This window comes from Carcharhinus amblyrhynchos, chromosome 10 (assembly GCF_965287045.1).
Source record: "Carcharhinus amblyrhynchos chromosome 10, sCarAmb.v2.hapA, whole genome shotgun sequence".
Lineage (NCBI taxonomy): Eukaryota > Metazoa > Chordata > Chondrichthyes > Carcharhiniformes > Carcharhinidae > Carcharhinus > Carcharhinus amblyrhynchos.
This window is the reverse complement of record NC_137333.1, coordinates 102,211,434-102,232,701: the sequence shown is the minus strand read 5'-3', so window position 1 is coordinate 102,232,701 and position 21,268 is coordinate 102,211,434. Positions and strand designations below refer to the sequence as shown.

The window sequence follows — 21,268 nt, the reverse complement described above, 5'->3', positions numbered from 1 at the left end:
AGGAAACTTCAATACCTGCCTTAATTTAACTTGAAGGCTGGGAACTCCAGTTCCCAATGAGCCTCTGGTTGGAACCTGGCATCACTTGTGCAGTTTGGTTATTTTGAACTCTTCATGCTGAGGACCAGACCTGTGCAGAAGAAAGGAAAGAGAAAAGAGAAAAACCTAAGTCAGATGACTTACGTGGAAATGCCATTATCATTTCGGTATTCCCGGAGGCAGGACACAGGATGGGGAAGGTAGAAGATCCCAAACCCCGAGGAAGACAGGGAGACCAAAAGGAAATCCCAGATAAGGGACAAAAGCAAGGATGAGGAACAGGTCCCATTAAGATGAGATAAAAGAAAGAAGCAGATAAATAGGTTCTGAGTTAAAGAGAAAGCTGCATTGAGCAGACTTGAAGTGAAGTGTCCTTTAGGGAAGCCCTGAAGATCCAAGAAGGTTGTTGAAGATTGGGAACTCCATGCTATGGGCCACTTGGACAACAGTACCCCTTTGAAGCTATGATGTTCTGCTTGGCATGGCTGAAGATTTGAAATAGTGCTTAAGTATACTCAGAATTCCAGGAAAAAGGAACCTCAGAAGGTGAGTTTGAAACCCTGAGAGGTGGACCATTGTTGAAACCACCTGAATGGGAGTGGCTTTGTGGAGATTGGAACCCCTCATGAGAAAGACTACGAGCAGAATTTTCCCGTTCCCATCTGCCACAGAAATTGTTGCAGGTGGGGGTGGGCAATGCAAAGGTCCGTTGACCCTGGCTGGAATATTCTGGTCTTGGGATGAGAAATTCCTGCCCTCCTTTTCAGTGAGATTTGTTCGCTCATAATATGAGAAATGTCTGAATCAGCTTTGGCTGCACTTTTCATTTATAGTGACGTGTTCAGTGTGTGTCAAAGAGAGAAAACAGGGATTTTAAGCTCTTTGAGAAATAAAACTACAAGGCTGTTAGGACAGTAGTAGGACTCAGTAAAGTGATCAGTTTAATAGGGGCACTGCTGGAAAATTGAGTTTAGGGAATTAATTCATTTGCTCTGTAATTGAAGAAACAGTGAGTTTAGAGTGCAGTTTTGGGGAGAGATACAAGTTGGGTGAAAAGCATCTTGTGAATGCCCGGAAATCCACGGGAAGAAAACTGTTCACAAAGTGCCAATTCGTAAGTTGATATGTTCATAAGATATAGGAGCAGAATTAGGCCATTCGGCCCATCGATTCTGCTCCGCCATTTGATCGTGGTTGATATGCTCCTCATCCCTATTTCCCTGCCTTCTCCCCATAACCTTTCAAACTATTACCAACTCCTCCTTAAATTTACTCACTGTCCCAGCACCCACCACACTTTGTGGTAGTGAATTCCACAGTCCAAGTGAGAAGTCAAGAACATAAGAACATAAGAAATAGGAGCAGGAGTAGGCCATCTAGCCCTTCGAGCCTGCCCCGCCATTCAATAAGATCATGGCTGATCTGTCGTGGCTCAGTTCCACTTTCCCGCCCTCTCCCCATAACCCTTAATCCCCTCTCTTATCAAGAACCCATCAACCCGCTTCTTAAAAATATTTAGCGAGGCAACCTCCACCACTTCAACGGGCAGAGAATTCCAGAGATTCACCACCCTTTGAGTGAAGAAGTTCCTCCTCAACTCCGTTCTAAACCGCCTCCCCTTTATCTTGAGGCTGTGCCCCCTAGTCCTACTGTCTTTTTTGAGCGGGAAGAGTCTCTCCACCTCTATCCTATCCATCCCATTCATCATCTTATACGTCTCAATGAGATCTCCCCTCATTCTTCTAAACTCTAACGAGTACAAGCCTAGTTTATTCAGCCTCTCCTCATAGCTCAATCCCCTCAACTCCAGTATCAGCCTAGTAAACCTCCTCTGCACTCCCTCCAGGGCCAAAATATCCTTGCGCAGGTGCGGCGCCCAAAACTGCACACAGTACTCCAGCTGCGGCCTCACCAATGCCCTATACAGCTGCAGCAAGACCTCCCTACTTTTATATTCAATCCCCCTCGCTATGAAGGCCAGCATCCCATTCGCCTTCCTGACCACCTGCTGCACCTGCAAGCTGGGTTTTTGCGACTCATGCACAAGGACCCCGAGGTCCCTCTGCACCGTCGCCTGCTGCAGTTTTTCGCCACGTAAGTAATAGTCCTTCCTACCATTCTTCCTACCAAAGTGGACCACCTCACACTTGCCAACATTAAATTCCATTTGCCATTTCCTGGCCCATTCGCCCAGCCTATCTAGATCCTTCTGCAGACTCTCCACACCCTCCGCACAATTTGCCTTTCCCCCAATCTTGGTGTCATCAGCAAATTTCGACACCCTGCACTCGGTTCCCTCCTCCCTTCAAACTATGGTAACTTTTAACTAGTTTGTGTCCATAAAGATATTACTGGGGTAAAGGAATAGTGGGAATTTGAATCATAATCTTCTGTTGATAGTGAGATCTTGCCAACCTGTCTGCCTGGTGTAATAACAAATGTTTAATTAACAAATTTGTAATTCTTTGTATTGAAATCAGGCTCCTGTGAATTTGTTCATTATTTTCTTCCATGCCTTCTTAAAAAAAGTTGGAATCTATTGAACCAGGTTTCATTTCTGGGATCTGATGTGTCCAGTGTTAACATCAGCTGGGATTGTAACATGGCATCTTTAAAACATGAAACATCTTGGAATGTTTGACCAAAAGTGTTATGTACACATTTTGCACCAAATCACATATTAGATATTAGACCAACTGACCAAAATATTAGTCAAAGGAGTCGATCTTAGGAAGCATCTTAGAGCAGGAGAAGGCATTAGAGAGAAGAGGTTTACAGAGGGAATTCATGAGTTTCATGATGTGGCTACCAGTGGCGGGGCAATGACTGTCAGGGATTCACAAAAACCCAGATATGGCGCATTAAGTTGATCTTTCTCTACACCCTAGCTATGACTGTAGCACTGCATTCTGTACTCTCCTTTCCTTCTCTATGAATGTTATGCTTTGTCTGTATAGCACACAAGAAACAATACTTTTCGCTGTATGTTAATACATGTGACAATAATAAATCAAATCAAATCAGATGTCTTGGAGAGCTAATAGAGCTTAAGGACATTGCATAAAAAGAAAGGAGAATGGCAACAAAGGCATACAAAATGGGTTGCCTATTGGCTATTTGACCAGTTTGACGCTCCTTGTGATGTAGGGCATGGGGAAAGTCAGAGACAATAGAGACATCAGGTAACTTGTAGCAGAGTCCAGTAGCTTCCCCTAGCAATTCATTAGACCCGAGTCCTCTTAAAATTAAGCCAGATTTACACTTTGCAATCTCAAATTAGGAAAATGTCTTGCGATGTAAACTAGGGAGTTTTGCAGTTCTGCACAGCAGTAATACATAATAGCAAAATTACTTCACTGCAAACATTAATATTTCCAGCAATACTTATAATCAAGGATATGCTGATAGATGAAAGGAAGCTTGTGAGAAGTACAAGCACCAGCATAGACCAATTGGGTGAATAGTCTATTTCTGTGCTTTGTATTCAATGTAATTAGACAAAAAATGATTTTGCTAACCATTAGCTGCAAATTATAGCTTGATGCTGCTATTGAATGAAGCTACAATAGTAGAAGCAAAATCGCTGATATAATTCAAGGGTAATTGGATGCTGTGTTGGAGAAGGGTTATTGACATCTACATCTGAATGTATCAGATTGGCCAAAGCACTGTGCTCATCTGTATTTCATGATGTACACATATTTTGTGGTTACCTCTGGCACTTATTAAAAGTTATTTTGGATTTGTTTGATTGTCAGATGTTAAACTGAACATTTATGATGGTTAAATACTTTGTTCAAAGGGGGAAGGAAGGGGTTTTATTATAGTGACAGTGGCAATGTTTCAATATAAAAAACTGCACTCCTTAATCTAAAGCACAATAATTTGGAATCTTTCCCTTGTCCAAATCAAGCATTCTGAGGTAAGGTTTAGTAAAGCTGCACAGTAGATTTCCTCTGCTTTACCACAACAAGGGTTGCTGGGGTAATTTGAGCTAAATAACAGCATCCACCCAGCACTTTGATTCTCATGATGCAGCCTCTGCATGATCCACATTATGTGGTCAGATCTTGGCACGATCTGAGCATGTTACAACATTTTGCTTATAAATCACTGACCAGGTTAACTTGATCTTCTGAACACAAACTTCTCAAGGACCATTTGGAATGGGCAATAAAAGCTGACTTTGCCAGCAATGCACAAATCCAATGAAAGAATTAAAAAAAAGAAACATTGCCAAGAGCATCAAAGAACATTGCAGATTAGCTTGTGAGAAATTGTAGAGCATTGGGCCGTACTGACAGCTCCAGATGGTGGACTAATCATACTTTATTTGGCATCCGCTGGTTCCAAGGGCTGCATGGTTTAAACTGGCTAGAGACTACCTAGTTGGTCAGGAGTGTGGCTGCTATCTTCATGAAAATGAACGTTGGGCATTTTGAGGAATAAGAAAGCAAACACCAGAGAGAATAGTGCTACTGCTACTAAGCGATGGGTTTTAACACAGTTGTTGGCATTTTTCCTTTCCATATTGGACAGTGAAGAGTCAAACTCTTGTTCTTGAAGAGGGAACTTCTTTACCCAGGTTTCAAACTTGTTAAAATATTTTCCTGCCTTCCTTCTCTCGTAAAGGCTCTGGCCTAGTCTGCTTGTTGGCACGCTAGTCCACAATTTCCTCTCATGAATGTCAGCAGACAGGAGGATCCTGGAGTGACGTAAAATAGATTGAACTTCATTGGAAAAAAAAACTATTCTACTTATTCCTCTCTTGCATATGAAACAGACTGATTTCTTGATTTACAATTGGCTTCTTCTTCTTACCCTCAATTTATTTTCCAAAAGGGAGGAGGTTTTCAGGTAATGGTAAATGTGGAATTATTGAATAAAACAAATGTTAAAGAAGTTTAATATTGCTGTCCCTAAGCCAAGATGCTGTGTTACAAAATACAGGCCCAGTAACAGTGCTTCCCAGATTGTAGGGATGCAAATGCCACTTGCAGAATCTGAGAGAAGATTAATGAGCTTCAGTATCATGCAGGTTTTGATAGAGGCTAAAGAAAAACTCTTTCCATGGCAGAAAGGTTGACACATTAAGAACACCAGGTTAAAGGAACAAATCAGAAAGGTTGACAACCAGAGGACATGGATTGAAGGCAATTAGCAAAAGAATTGGGTGAATTTAGGAGAATTGCTTTAAATGCAACAAGTTATTATGGCATGAAATAGACTATTCAAAAGGGTGGTGGCAGAAGATTTAATATTAACTTTTGAAAGGAAATTGGATAAATACTTGAAAGAGGGAAAGTTATAGGTTTATGGGTAACTAGCAGAGGAGTGGGACTAATGGGTAGTTCTGCATGGGTATAATGGGTCGAATAGCCTCTTCATAAGGGTAAATTGTAACACGAGCATTTATATCACTAAGGATTTTACATTTCCATCTGTATCAGAACAGTCCAAAATGCCCAGCTCCATTGCCTCAATACTTTTACTGGAAATCTCTATACTGCAGCGTTGCCATATCAATTTCAGCGCACACAACTGTTATTCAATCCAGTTAGTCCCATTTCCCTGCTCCGTCCCCACAACCCATAGAATCTATGATACAATATTTTTATGGAAGTTGTTCAGTCTTTTTTATGTGTGCGCTCATCAAATGAAGGATAAAATGGTTAGGGATGGGTCACTTTCTGTTTTGGCTGCTAATGTGAGTAATAAAGGTTCCAAAATTCCCTCTACCTCAGTCCTGCAATGCACCCTTAACTACTGCCTCAGCAGAGCATCCATATCTCACTTTCCCACTTCCTACACCAACCATGCTGTGGCCTTCTTTGCCAGTACTGTTTTAATCCTAGTGTTCTGTGGGTCAAAGGACTGCATTCAAATTACTGAAATTCATCTTGCGTAGTCTCACAGCTAGGAAACAAATCAGAATTTTGATTCATCTTTCCCAGCTTGATTTAAACCCAGATATCAAAGGCAAATGAGCCAATTTCTAACCCAACGTATCACCTCATCTCAGTTTAACTAGTTAGTGTGAATATAATCAATTAATTGGGACTTGTAATATCATCTTACCAGAGTCACAGTAAGTTGTTTGGTCTCCAGTTATATTTTTTGGGGAGGGAAGCATTAAGAGGAGGAAGAGAATATTTTCAGAGTAAATACCGATGACCACTTTGCAGCTCACATTTTAGAGAGTCACAACACCAACCTACAGATTTGATTAGTTGATAATTGTGTTTTTTTAGATGATAACTACAACTTATATGAAAAAATAATTACCATCTTTTTGCAGTCAGTCTGGAAGATTCATTGAACTTTATTATACTTCGTTGGAGATTCTGTTGTCAGAATATTACATGCTGTAATCCCTTTGAGGCTTTTAAAAAAAATCTTCTAATAAGAAAGTTCACCACCCGTCAGACTAACTCAAAAGGATGTGACTAAAAACCAGTGAGTTGCACAAGGACGCAGTGTGCATGAGTAATTAGTAATCAAGCAATCATTCGAAAATACGGGTTACTGGAGGTCCCAACAAGCCAGCGCTGATATCCCTCTGGTCTCTATCAAGATATGATGTGGAGATGTTGGCATTGGACTGGGGTAAATACAGTAAGAAGTCTCACAACACCAGGTTAAAGACCAACAGGTTTATTTGGTCGTAAATGCCACTAGCTTTCGGAACGCTGTTCTGGACTGTGATTCTGATTCTATTTGGAATGAGCGTGAATAGCTGAGTACAAATATATTTCTGCTGCAAGACAGAGGCTGGAATTCCCTGACGCTCTGCACCCCACCATTGCTGCCAATGAGAATGGAGACTGTGGTACTCGGCCAAATCTGCATTCACAGCAGCGGGACCAGAGAATCCTGGCCAGAAAGTCTTAAACCCTCAGCCTGGCCTGACTGAGTTGGTTGAACCAGATCAGCAATTGTGTTGCTGTACTTGTCTTTAGTGAGTCTCTGGGTAGGATGGGGTGGAGTCCTAGTTTTGAATCGCCGCCCCATGACTCCCACAGACATTATAACTAAACCTGGAGTTTTTTTCAAAAGCAATAAAAGGTCATTTGGTGAGTCGGGGCAGCTCCTACAGAACTAATAGCATCACTGGAACAATATCCTTGTAATCCTTGCATTTTCATCCCCTTTGCTAAAATTAACACTCTGCTTATTAAGATGCTGATTCTTACAAGGATATTGTTCCACTGATGCAACCAGTTTTGTTGGAGCAGTGATTTGTTTCATCGGTAACAATGAGACCAGGGCCCACAAAATAAAAGATTGTGTTATTATGCTTACTGGTCTTACAACTGCTTGAAGCAATTTTAGGTGTTTAAGGAATACTTTGGCTCAGCAATAGAATACATCATCTTGAGGGGTATTTTCCATAGGTGATACGCCTTAGTCTACCCAGCCATACAAATTATTTTAAAGTCACACCATAGAATCATAGCATCCTACAGTGCAGAAGGAGGCCATTTGGCCTATTGAATCTGCACCGACCACAATCCCACCCAGGCCCTATCCCCATAACCCCTAGCTAGTCCCCCTGACACAAAGGGGCAATTTAGAATGGGCAATCAACCTAACTCGCACATCTTTGTACTGTGAGAGGAAACCGGAGCACCTGGAGAAAACCCACGAAGACACAGGGAGAATGTCTCTGCGGAGTTTGCACAATGACCCAAGCTGTGAATGCAGATTTGGCCTACCCAGGTGCTTGGAGCTGTGAGGCAGCAGTACTAATCAATGTGCCACTGTGCCACCCTATCAGTAGCTTATTATCTGAATAATGGTTTTATAATGCATATACAATGACTGCCTGTAATGTCAGTATTTTTTCTCATCCTAAATCCGAAATGTTCCAGTAATTCCATATTTGCATTAAAATCAAGATTAGTTTCACTGTTTTCCACTCCTCTATCTGATGAGGAGAAATCTTTGCTTTCCACAGATGCTTCAATGAGACTTGAAACTGAAACTCAACATTGCCTAATCTGTGTAACCCCTTTAATTCAGACCACAGTTGAACAAAGTCTGCCACGTTAATTACTGATGTGTAACGCTTGTGACTTTCACAAGGCTGCAAAGATTTCTGATATGGAACATTTTGTAGTTGTGTGGGTGTAGACTTTATCTGGTGAATCCTCATTTCTAAAGTGAAAATGCATGTGATTTGTGATGTGGCATAAATGAACATTTCAATAAGAATAGTCAGAGGAGAATGGATTACTCTGTAGAGGATCCTTTCGTCTTTCATCTATGTGGATGTTTGCATGACACCCTTGTTGAATAATTTGATTACTCTATATTGGGCATGGAGTTGACTACTCAGCTTTGTTACAGCATTCTGTGACTGACCACAGACTCCATGGGAAGAATTTTCCCGTCCCACCCAGTCCAGGAATCATAATGGGTGGGGTGGGGGTGTGGAACCATGCAGAGGTCCGTTTAACTATCCCATGACAACAGCTCCTCCACAGACCACTGTTTTTACTCATAAGAACATAAGAAATAGGAGCAGGAGTAGGCCATCTAGCCCTTTGAGCCTGCACCGCCATTCAATAAGATCATGGCTGATCTGAAGTGGATCAGTTCCACTTTCCCACTCTCTCCCCATAACCCTTAATTCCCTTGTCTGTCAAAAACCTATCTACCTGGGACTTAAATATATTTAGCGAAGTAGCCTCCAGCACTTCAACGGGCAGAGATTCACCACCCTTTGAGTGAAGAAGTTCCTCCTCAACTCCGTTCTAAACTGGCCCCCCCTTTATCTTGAGGCTGTGCCCTCTAGTCCTGCTGTCCTTTCTAAGTGGGAAGAATCTCTCTACCTCTACCCTATCCATCCCTTTCATTATCTTATACGTCTCTATAAGATCCCCCCTCACCCTTCTAAACTCCAACGAGTACAGACCCAGTCTATTTAGTCTCTCTTCTTAGTCCAACCCCCTCAACTCCGGTATCAGCCTAGTGAACCTCCTCTACACTCCCTCCAAGGCCAAAATATTGTTGCGCAAGTGCGGCGACCAAAACTGCATATAGCACTCCAGCTGCAGCCTCACCAGTGCCCTGTACAGTTGCAGCAAGACCTCCCTGCTTTTATATTCTATCTCCCTTGCTATAAAGGCCAGCATTCCATTCGCCTTCTTGATCACCTGCTGCACCTGCAGACTGGGTTTTTGCGACTCATGCACAAGGACTCCCAGGTCCCTCTGCACTGTAGCATGCTGCAGCTTTTCGCCCTTTAAATAGTAATCCCTCTACTATTATATCTGCCAAGGTGGATAACCTCACACTTGCTAACATTGTACTCCATCTGCCAGGTCCTCGCCCACTCGCTCAGCCTATCCAGATCCCTCTGCAGACTTTCCACTGCTTTTCCACTCATCTTCGTGTCATCAGCAAATTTTGTTACCCTACACTCAGCCCCCTCCTCCAGATCATCTATATAAATGGTAAATAGCTGAGGCGCCAGCACCGATCCCTGCGGCACTCCACTAGTCACCAACCGCCAATCAGAATAGCACCCATTGATACCAACTCTCTGCCTCCTATTAGACAGCCAATCCTCTATCCACGCTGACACCTTACCCCCAACTCCATGCACCCTAACCTTCTGAAGCAACCTTTTGTGAGGCACCTTATCAAACGCCTTTTGAAAATCGAGAAATACTACGTCCACCGGTTCCCCTCTGTCTACCGCACTAGTCACATCCTCATAGAAATCCAATAAATTCGTCAAACACGACTTCCCCTTAACGAATCCGTGCTGCGTCTGCTCTATCAAACCATTCCTCTCCAGGTGCCTCGCTATTTCTTCTTTGATGACGGATTCAAGCATTTTTCCAACTACAGACCTTAAACTAACCGGCCTATGATTCCCTGCCTTTTGTCTGCTACCTTTTTTAAACAGCGGCGTAACATTAGCCATTTTCCAATCTTCCGGCACTTCCCCGGAATACAGTGAATTTTGGTAAATAATCATAAGGCATCCACTATCACCTCTGCCATTTCCTTCAGAACCCTGGGATGCATTCCATCAGTCCCGTTAGTCTATCAAGCACTACCTCTCTAGTGACAGTAATCGCATTCAGGCCCTCAACTCCTACCATCCTTCTATCTTTAATATCCGGCAAACTATTCGTGTTCTCCTCCGAGAAGACCGAGACAAAAAACGTATTTTAGGCCTCAGCCATTTCCTCATCTCTCACCACTAAATCCCCCCTCTCATCCTCTAAGGGTCCAACATTCACTCTAGCCAGCCTCCTCCTCTTCATATATTTGTAAAAACTCTTACTGTCCTTTTTTATATGTAGTGCTAGTTTAGCTTCATAGTCTATCCTTCCTTTATCAATTTCTTAGTCATTCTTTGCTGATTTTTAAATCTTTCCCAATCTTCTAATCGCCCACTACTTTTAGCCACTCTGAACACATCAGCTTTTAATTTAATACTCTCCTTTATTTCCTTTGATAACCATGGCTGGTTATCCCTTCTCCTACATTCCTTCTTTACCATTGGAATATATTTCTGCTGAGCACCGAAAAAGATCTCCTTAAAGATCCTCCGCTGTTCGTCAGCAGTCCTACCAACCAGTCTGCACTCCCAATCTACATTTGCCAATTCCTCTCTCCTCTGTTCAAACAGAGGACACAGGTTCGGGACCCTACTTTCTCATCCTCCATCTGCAACAAAAACTCAACCATACTATGATCACTCATCCTAAGAGGATCCCTCACAATAAGATCCCTAATTCTTCCTGCCTCGTTACACAACACCAGATCCAAGATAGCTCGCTCCCTTGTAGGTTCCATCACACACTGTTCAAGGAAACTATCCCGACAGCATTCCAAGAACTCTTCGTCAAGCCCACCGCGTCTGACTTGGGTCAACCAATCAATATGCCGATTGAAATCCCCCATAATTATCGCCATTCCATTTCTGCACACACCATTTATTTGCTTGTTTATAGCCCGCCCCACCTCTAAGCTATTATTTGGGGGCCTATAGACCACACCCACCAGCGTCTTCCTCCCATTACTGTTCCTTATCTCCACCCACAACGATTCCATGTTCTGCTCTTTGGAGCCTATATCTTCCCTTACTACCGCCCTGATATTATCCTTAATCAGCAGAGCTACCCCACTCCCTTTTTCCTTCCGTCTGTCCTTCCTAAACACTTGATACCCCTGGACATTCAGCTCCCAGTCCCTGTCACCCTGCAACCACGTTTCCGTAATGGCCACCAGATCATATCCATTTGTGCTGATTTGCGCCACCAGCTCAACCACTTTATTCCGAATGCTTCAGGTCCCCCTTCTAGAAATGGTGACTGCATCGAAGACGCAAACCTCCACCCCCTGACGGCCAATCAACGTCGCCGCTCTGCTGCCCTCTGCTGGACCTTGTTCATTTGCCTGGTTCACTCATCTTCCATTTGAATCCGAACTACAAGTGAAAATTTCCTGGAAGGTGCATTACAGTTCTGCAGCAGGGCGAGTGTTCTCTGACAAGATAAACCTGATGTAGAAATAAGGGTCATTGTAAAATCTGTAATAGTGGTGAAAAGTGTAAGGCTTAATTATTTATATAATCTGATGCGTGGAAAGGCATGTTTATTTGTTCCTATATGCTAATATAATGATTGCAAAGTCATTAATTTCTCAGAGGCATCTTGTCTATTTGTGCTCAACGTTTCCTTTCCTGTTTTACAGGTTATGTACGGCTTCCTGGTCAGCTGCCTAGTCCTACGATCAGTATATATTGTCACGTGGTAAGTAGTGTTCAAACGATGTACAGTCCCTTTATAGAGCACTGTGGTTTTCAGACTAAGCTTCATGGACCTGTCCTGGTTTGCGAAGAAGATCCTGATCTCATGTTATGATCATGTGGACCATTCAAAGTCATGTCACACAAGACAACGTGATTGTAGAGTGGATAGTGTATTCTTAGACATGGGCACTCTGCAGCTTAAAGGAATGCAGTCAAAGAGGAAGTGAGTAACCAGCAACCAGAAGAAGGGAGACTGGCAGGTAGCCGGGAAAGTATCTCATTCAAGAGCTGCTTTTCTGTGATGGTGAAAGTGCTGGTTCCGCTGGGGAGTGCAGCCAGAGCCAGGTTCATGGCCAGGTGAGTGGCTAATGTGCACAAGGGAGGGGCGGAGAGTATGAATGGAAGAGCAATAGTGTAGGACACTGAATAAGGAGGGGTGCAGGTAAGTGTTTCTGCAGCCAAAGACATAACTCTAGGATGCTGCCATGGTCCTGGATGTCACTGAAAGGCTGCAGGATATTCTGAAGTGGGAAGGTGAATAGTTTGACGTCTTGGTTCACGTTGATACCAATGACATAAGTAGAAAGAGGGATGCGGTCTTGCAGCAAGAATTTAGAGAGCTAGCTAGCAGATTGAAAAGCAGAATCCCAAAGGTTGTGATCTCTGGATTGATAGTGGTGCCATGTGCTTGTAAGTGAGTATAGGAATTGGAGAGTAGAGCAGGTGAATGCATGAAGAGATGGTGCACGAGGGAGAACTTTATTTTTCTGGATCACTGGGTCCATTTCTGGGGAAGGTGGGACCTATACAAATGAGAGCCTGAATAGGAATGGTACCAGTATCCTTGCAGGGAATTTACTAATGCCATTGGGGGTGGGGGGAGTGGTTTAAGCTATTTAAGCATTTAGGTCTGAACTAGAAACACTCCCGTATACAAGGCTACGGACCAAGTGCTGGAAAATGTGATACAGATAGATTGATGGCCGGCACGGGAATGATGGGCCAAAGAGCCTCTTTCTTTGCTGTAAAACTCTATGATTCTGCAGTAGGCTAGTGGTTATGTTGCTGGATTAGAAAGGCAGAGGTTTTCAGCTCACATGGAAACTTGTGCATTTGAATTCAGTTAGTCTGGAAAATTTACCAGTTTACCAGTTTATTGGGAAATCCCAAGCACTTCACTAATTCTCTTCTGGACCCTGCCTAACCTACCTGGTCCAGCCAACATTTCACTCCAGTCACTACACGATGTAGTTAATTGCCTTTGGGCAATTTGGAATGGGAAATTAAGTTCCCATTGTTGCCTACCTCCTAAGAATAAAAAGCAATCCTGGCTAACTTTGCATTCTTATTTTGGTAGTACCTTCCCATCTGGGATCACTTGAGTAAGAATTGATTCAGGGGCTTTGTGTCAACCTTGGGCTCAGTAAGTGACACTGTCACCTTTTGAGACAGAATTCCGTGGGTTCAGGGACTTTGCACATTATCCAGGCTGGTACTTCAGTGTTTCGTCAGCATTGCATTTAACTAAAATTAATGTTTATTTATTAGTGCGACAAGTAGGCTTACGTTAACACTGCAATGAAGTTACTGTGGAAAGTCCCCTAGTCGCCACACTCTGGCGCCTATTCGGGTACACTGAGGGAGAATTTAGCATAGCCAGTGCACCTACGCAGCATGTCTTTCGGACTGTAGGAGGAAACCGGAGCACCCGGAGGAAACCCACGCAGACACAGGGAGAACATGCATACTCCAGACAGACAGTGATCCAAGCTAGTAATCAAACCTGGGTCCCTGGTGCAGTGCTGACCACCGTGCCACTCTGAGATACTGAGGGTGGTACTGAGGTACTGGGAGAATTCCCAAGTTCTTCTTCAAACTTTACATCCATTGGAGAAGCCAAGTGAAACCTGAGGTACTGAGGTTTCATTTGGCTCCTCCAGTCGATGTAAAGTTTGAAGAAGAACTTGGGAATCCTCCCAGAGTCAATTTTTTCTTTCTTTCCTTCCAGGGGAGAGCGTCCCAGACCAACTGCATGAACTCCTATGTTGTGGGAAAGAGTCCTAATTAAACTGATGCAGGCAGTTAATGGAACAGTGCAGTCAGGGGTGTATGTGTTAGAATGTCTCTTATAGCTCAGGTTGTTTCAGAGGGAACTTTTAACTGGAACTCAAACCTATTCATAATTTTCATTTCAAATGGAAGGCATCTGATGCACGTTGCTACAGTTCTGTTACTGAACCAGTAAGTTGAAAGGCAATAACCCAGAGTGCAACATCCCATCAAGGTTAAAAGGAGAACAGAAAAGGCAAGATAAACAGGGGAATAAATAAAACCGAGTCACAGCATTGAGCATACAAGATCCGTTCTTGAGAATGGTTCCAAAATATTATTTCTTCTTGTGATGTTGTGTTTATTTTCAGTTTGTTTGTTTTGAACATAAGTAAAAGATAGTCCACTCTGATGGAATTTGGTCAACTTGAACTTTGGCTGGTACTCTCCCGCATCCGTTTAAACTCTAGAGAGCACTTTGTTTCATGTTTCTATTCAGTGCAGGAGTGATAAGAACAGGGTCACTCCACTGGCGTATAGTTTTCCTTCCGGCAACAGTTAAATCTGGGCTAGTTAGCTTTAGGCTCAAAATGCACATCGCTAAAAGAAGTAGACAAATGTCTCATTGTAGCATCTGGGATGGGAAGCTTTAATGTTTCATATTTATTCTGGTTTTTAAAAATCCCTGAGATGTAATAGGAGGAAGAATGTCTGACTATGATTTGGCATTTATTCTTGTGGTTTAAAGTTTCCAGAAAAATTCCATTTTACATTGAGTCTTCCACCTTGAAGTGATTCCAAATTTCATCATCATCAATTGGATCCTCATTGCATCTCACTTCTGAATGTAATTATAATAGTGGATTATTGTGTTTCTTTCGGCCAGCTATTCCCATAAAACCATTCCAAAGACATTTTATTCCTATATTAGGAGCAAGAGAGTAGTTAGAGGGAAAATTGGTCCTCTTAGGGACAAAAGTGGGGAGATATGTATTGAGTCGGAGGGAATGGGGGAGCTCCTGAATGAATACTTTGCGTCGGTATTCACGAAGGAGAGGGGTTCGGAATCGTGCGGTCTGTTAGAGGGAGCTGAGGATCAGCTGCAGGAAATATCTATTACGAGGGACGAAGTGCTAGGGCTTTTAGGTAGTGTAAGGACGGATAAAGCTCCGGGGCCTGATGGTATTTATCCCAGGCTGCTTAGGGAGGTGAAAGATGAAATTGCTGGGCCTCTGGCGCAAACCTTTGTCTCTTCTTTGGACACAGGTGAGGTCCCAGAAGACTGGAGGGTAGCAAATGTGGTACCGCTGTTCAAAAAAGGTAGCAGGGATAACCCTGGAAATTATAGGCCGGTGAGTTTGACATCGGTGGTAGGGAAATTAATGGAAAAAGTACTTAGGGGTAGGATGTATGAGCATCTGGAGCGTTGCGGTCTGATTGGGGATACACAACATGGCTTTGTTAGAAGGAGGTCTTGCCTTACGAATCTGGTGGAATTCTTTGAGGAGGTGACAAAAACGGTTGACGATGGGAGAGCCGTTGATGTCATCTATATGGATTTCAGTAAGGCGTTTGACGAAGTCCCTCATGGTAGGCTGGTAGAAAAGGTTAAGGCGCATGGGATACGAGGTCAGGTAGCTAGGTGGATTGAGAACTGGCTGGGTAATAGGAGACAGAGGGTAGTAGTGGAGGGGACTTTGTCCGGCTGGAGGCCAGTGACCAGTGGTGTGCCGCAGGGCTCAGTACTGGGACCTCTCCTCTTTGTAGTATACATAAATGACTTGGAAGAGAGCGTAGGTGGTGTGATCAGCAAGTTTGCTGATGACACCAAGATGGCAGGGTTGGCGGGTACCGAAGTGGATTGTGAGGTGATACAACAGGATATAGATAGGTTGGTGCAGTGGGCAGATAGGTGGCAGATGGAATTTAATCCTGACAAATGCGAGGTGATGCATTTTGGAAGGAATAATGTAGAGAGGAGCTATGTGATTAAAGGTAGACAAATTAGGAGTATAGAAACACAGAGGGACCTGGGAGTGCAGGTTCACAAATCCATGAAGGTTGCGACACAAGTGGAGAATGTTGTCAGGAAGGCTTATGGAATGCTAGCCTTTATAGGAAGGGGGATAGAGTTTAAAAGCTGCCGTCTAATGCTTCAGTTGTATAGAATGTTGGTTAGACCGCATTTGGAGTACTGCGTCCAGTTCTGGTCACCTTACTACCGGAAGGACGTGGAGGCTCTGGAAAGGGTGCAGAGGAGGTTTACCAGGATGTTGCCTGGCATGGAGGGGCTGGGGTATGAGGAAAGGTTGGAGAAACTGGGACTGTTCTCCTTGGAAAGACGGAGATTGAGGGGGGACATGATAGAGGTATATAAGACACTGAAGGGAATAGACAGAGTCAAAAGTGAGAGACTGCTCCCTAGATTGGTAACAAATACAAGAGGACATGATTTAAGGGTGAGGGGGGAGAGATATAATTTGGATATGAGAGGAAGGTTCTTTACGCAGAGAGTTGTGGAGGTATGGAACGCGCTACCGAGTAGGGTGGTGGAGGCGGGAACGTTGGACTCGTTTAAGGTTCAGTTAGATAGACACATGAGTGAAACGAGGATGGAGGGTTATAGTAGGGGAATTAAATAAGGGTTAGAACCTCGGGAGACACCGGAAAGGCAGGCTTGTGATTAACGTTTTTGTCTTTTATTTCGCAGGTGGAGGTCCACCTCGTTGTCAAACGAGGGGCATGCACACGGTGGGTCGTGCGTGGGCTGCTCTTGGAGGTTCCAGGAGTGGCCTAGTACTTCGTGTCGGTGTGTGTGCTTGATCCTGGACCGGTAGAAGGGCACCGCAACAGCTCGGTGACTAGCACTGCTAGCTGTGCAGATACATGGATTTGGGCCTGTGTCTGTGGGAGTTTGTGCATTCTCCCTGCGGATGCGTGGGTTTCCTCTGGGCGCTCCGGTTTCCTCCCACACCCCAAAGATGTGCTCTTAGGCTGATTGGTTTTACCAAATTGACACTATTCTCCCCTGAATCTGGCTAAGTCAGGGGTTCTATTCGTAGACACGCAGGGTAGAATAGGTGTAGGGTGATGCGGCGGCGCGGGCTCGTTGGGCCGAAGGGCCTGTTTCCCGTGCTGGGTTGTTCTTTGTTCTTTGTAACCAAAAGCTGCTCAAAAGTTTTTTTTCTCATCCTTTTGTAGGCACCTTTGGCAATTTGTATATATTTTCCAATCTCTCTGTGATCCTGCAATATGTTAGAAGTTTTGTAGCACTGTTTGAAGGCAATGGGATAGGATTTTCCAGCCTTTGCAACCGGCGGGGTTCTTCCAGTCGCACCGGCGACCCCACCACAGCAGGTTCCCCAGCAGTGGGATGAGTGAGCCACACAAAACACTGTAGACATCAGCAGGACTGGAAAATCGCACCATTGGAAAGTGGAAAATCTCACCTAGTGTTTCTGATGGAACTGATGTGACATTGAGACAGGCATATGAATGTTGAATGTTATGATGGCTCATTCTCCAGGGTTTGTCCTTGGTTGCGGACCCTTACACCCATTAGGTGTATTTCTGATGGGTTTTATTCCCTGGAATGTAGACATCTTCTGCGATAATTTGAGGTAAGTTTTATGACTTTTGATTGGACATGGGTGCGATATTTTTCCAGAGCTAGTCATTTTGGTCAGGAGATGCAAATGGTGATGGAAGCTCTCAATAGATGTGCAAAGGCTGGAAAATCCTATCCCATTGCCTTCAAACAGTGCTGCAAAACAATGCCCAGTATTGAAGATGTTAACACACATCATCCTTCATGGTCATTTATATCAGTTCAGTATAGCAATATCATTATTGATTAATTTGAACTTACTGCTTAAGCAACACCATCAAAACACAGTTTATGGTCATTTATTTCTTTATGGTCTGCATGGCATGCAGATTGGCTTCCATATTTGACCACTCCGTAAAGCACTGGGGGGATATTCTGATGGCATGGAAGATGTAAGTTTAAGTGTGTCATCTTTATGATTTTTATAATGTTTTTCTTCCAGGGTTTATCCTTGGTTGCGGCCTCTTGCCTATACATCATTAGGCGTATTTCTGATGGGCTTTATTCTCTGGAATGTAGACAACATCTTCTGCGATAATTTGAGGTAAGTTTTATGACTTTTGATTGGGTGTGGTTGCGATATTTTTCCAGAGCAAGTCATTATGGTCACGAGCCTATTGGTGCAAATGGTGATGGAAGCTCTCAATAGATATGTACTTAAAAATACAATGTATATGGGGGGTGGGGTGGGGGGGGTGTGGTGGTGGGGTGCTGCACAATAGAGTGGATTAATTGGCCAGCTCTGCCAAAGAACTTGCACAAGCATGATGGATCAAGAGACCACTCCTTTGTTAAATGATTCTATGATATAACACCAACATAAATGCTTCCTGAATTTGTTTCACCTTTCTTTGCAATTTTCTCCATTTTTATCCACGGACAGTGCCAATTGTGGTTGAGTTCAGTTTATTCAGCTGTTGTTGGAGTTTTACCTCAGCATTTCATACAGGGAATGCTAATCCAAACGTAGGCCAAAAGGGGGGTCCATGAATACTGGGAATGTAGCAGATGTTCTGCCTGCCCAGAAATGATCCTTTCATTTACTGGGAGAGTTAAAGTTAATCAAATCAAAATAGGAATATAGATGGGGGACTGGTGTGGAGATAAACTGTCACTTTTTTATAGTATTATTTCTCAAAACAAAGAATCTTTCGGTCTTCTCAAAGACTTGACATCGTTTTGTTTATAGTGGTGATTGGTCGAATGTATAGAAAGACCTGTGCTAGTCTTAGTCGGTGCCTTCATTGCAGCTGAAATTGGCCTCAGTAACCTGAAGTGATTGCTGTAGAGTTGTAACAGCACAAATGGAGGCCACTCAGCCTGTTGAGCTTGTGGAAGCTCTCTGTAGAACAACTCAATCAGTCCCCTTACCCTGCTGTAACCCCATAGTGCTGCAAATTTATTTTCCTGAGTGACTCATCCAATTTCCTTTTGAAATCATTGATAGTGTCCACTTCCACCACCCTCAAGTAGACAGCAAGTTCCTGATTATGACCACTCGTTGTATAAAAAATTCTTCCTTAAATCCATCCTGCAGTTCTTAGTAAAAGCCTTAAACCTGTGTCCCCTGTTCCTTGTGCGATCAGATAATGTGAACAGCTTCTCTTTGTATACCATATCATCTTGTCCACCTCTATCAAAGGAGAACACCAGCTTCTCCAACCTAACCCTGTAGCTAATATCCCTTGTCCATAAAACCATTCTGGTAAATCTTCTCCATATGTTTGCAAGGATACTCACATCCTTTCTAAAGTGTGATGATCAAACTGGATGCTATTCTGTAGCTGTGGACTAACTAAAATTCTATAAAGCTTCACCGTTAACTCCCCTGCTTCTGTACTCTTTTTATGGAGCCCAACATTCCTACTTTGCCAGCTACTCTCAATACATACTTCCACCTTCAAAGATAATTGCACGACTCTGAACCTCCTCCAGTTCCCTGTTCCTGCACACTAGATTATTAAGTCTAGAATCATAGAACATAGTCTAAAACAGTTACAGCGCAGGGGAGATCATTTGACTTGCCATGGCTATGCTAGCATGTCTATATTCCCTTCTGCCAAAATGCAATACCTCACATTTCTCTGTATTAAACTCCATCTGCTGCCTATCTGCCCACTCTACTACCCTACCTGTCTTATTACAGTATTATCCACACTGTTTGTCTCCATGCTTGGTATCATATGAAAATTTTGATGTGTCACTCTATATTCCAAGTTACCTGTATCTCCATGAGTCTCAATTCCATGGTTCTTTCTGGAAAGCACGCGTGTAAATTTTGATTGAGGGCACAGCTGGTCTTGGTCAAATATCTCCAGAGTCGAATTGATTATCGGTGCTCCTGGGCAAACCTGCCACATTAACAGTAGCTCCTCGGTAAAAGAGGAATGGGCATCCATGGAACTATCCCAGTATCAGCTGCCAAATATAGCAAAAGAGGCCAACATTGGTAGATCATATGACTTTGGATGATTTTTGAAATGTAATAAATCTTTCCTCTCCCAAGGGATATCCGGCAAAAGTTACCATTCCATCTCCTAGGTGCCATGACGCAATTTCACGCTTGGTGGCACATCCTAACAGGCCTTGGCTCCTATTTGCACATTCTCTTCAGGTATGTTTCACATTAAAGTTATTGGATGCCTTTCTTAAAGATGAAAAATGATTTTAAAACTGTGTTTTGGCTCCTTTTTTTCTGTGAAAATATGGAAGACGCTGTTTCCAGTTTGTTAAACAAACAGACCCAGGGCTTTGGGCCAGCTTTGACTTCACCAATGTTGGTCCTCAAGAATGGCCCACTTGTGTTCAGGGAGTCTTAATAAAATTTAGAATTGGGAATCAGATGGGGTGTTGGGAGTAAATTCTCCTCTGGTTCTAGTCATACCTAGTACAAAGGAAGATGATAATAGTTGTAGGAGATCAATCACCTCTGCTCCAGGACATCACTGAAGGAGTTCCTCAGAACATTGTCCTTGACCCAGCCATCTGCAGCACATCAGTAACCTTCCCTCCATCATAAGGTCAGAAATAGTGTTCAGCACAATTCTTTGCCCATTGAAGTGATGGAGGTTACCTCGCTGAATATATGTAAGTCACGGGTAGATAGGTTTCTGATAGACAAGGGAATTAAGGGTTATGGGGAGAAAGCGGGAAAGTGGAACTGATCCACTTCAGATCAGCCATGATCTTATTGAATGGCGGGGCAGGCTCGAAGGGCTAGATGGCCTACTCCTGCTCCTATTTCTTATGTTCTTATGTTAATTCGCAGTTCCTCAGACAATGAAGCGGTCTGTACCGAAGTGCAGCAAGACTTAGACGATATTCAGGCATGGGCTGATAAATGGCAGGGAACACTTGCACCACACAAGTGCCAGGCGATCACCATCTCCAACAGGAAAGTGTCCAATCAGCTCTCCATGAGATTCAATGGGATTGTCATCATCAGATTCCCCCCCCACCCCCCACTACCAAAACATTGGGTGTCACCATTAATCAGAAACTGAACTGAACCAAGCACACACTATGGTTGCAAGAGCAGGTCAGAGGCTGAGCATTTTGAGATGAGTAACTCACCTGTTTCATTGTAAAAGTAGTTTGTGTAGTGTGGAGAAGTAACTTCAAAGGCTGAACTTCTGCATATGTAGTACTTGAAGCAGAACATTTGGCAGAAGGAGAAAAGGAAGAAGCTTACACAAGTTGCCAGATAAAGCACTTCATAACTAATGGAGTACTGTTGTAATGCAGACAAGTCTTGCATATTGTCCTTGAGGGCAAACTGTTGCAGTTTATCACTCTTAGAC

At 43.4% G+C, this 21,268-nt stretch overlaps 1 protein-coding gene across 1 annotated transcript in view; it reads left to right on the top strand.

Moving 5' to 3' along the window:
• Positions 1 to 21,268, top strand: part of acer3 (alkaline ceramidase 3) — a 173,067-nt gene that overhangs the window by 129,547 nt on the left and 22,252 nt on the right. The window contains exons 7-9 of the mRNA XM_080197681.1: positions 11,755 to 11,813; positions 17,911 to 18,012; positions 19,975 to 20,082. Of these exons, the coding sequence (XP_080053807.1) occupies positions 11,755 to 11,813; positions 17,911 to 18,012; positions 19,975 to 20,082 (269 nt within the window). The remainder of the gene's footprint in view (positions 1 to 11,754; positions 11,814 to 17,910; positions 18,013 to 19,974; positions 20,083 to 21,268) is intronic.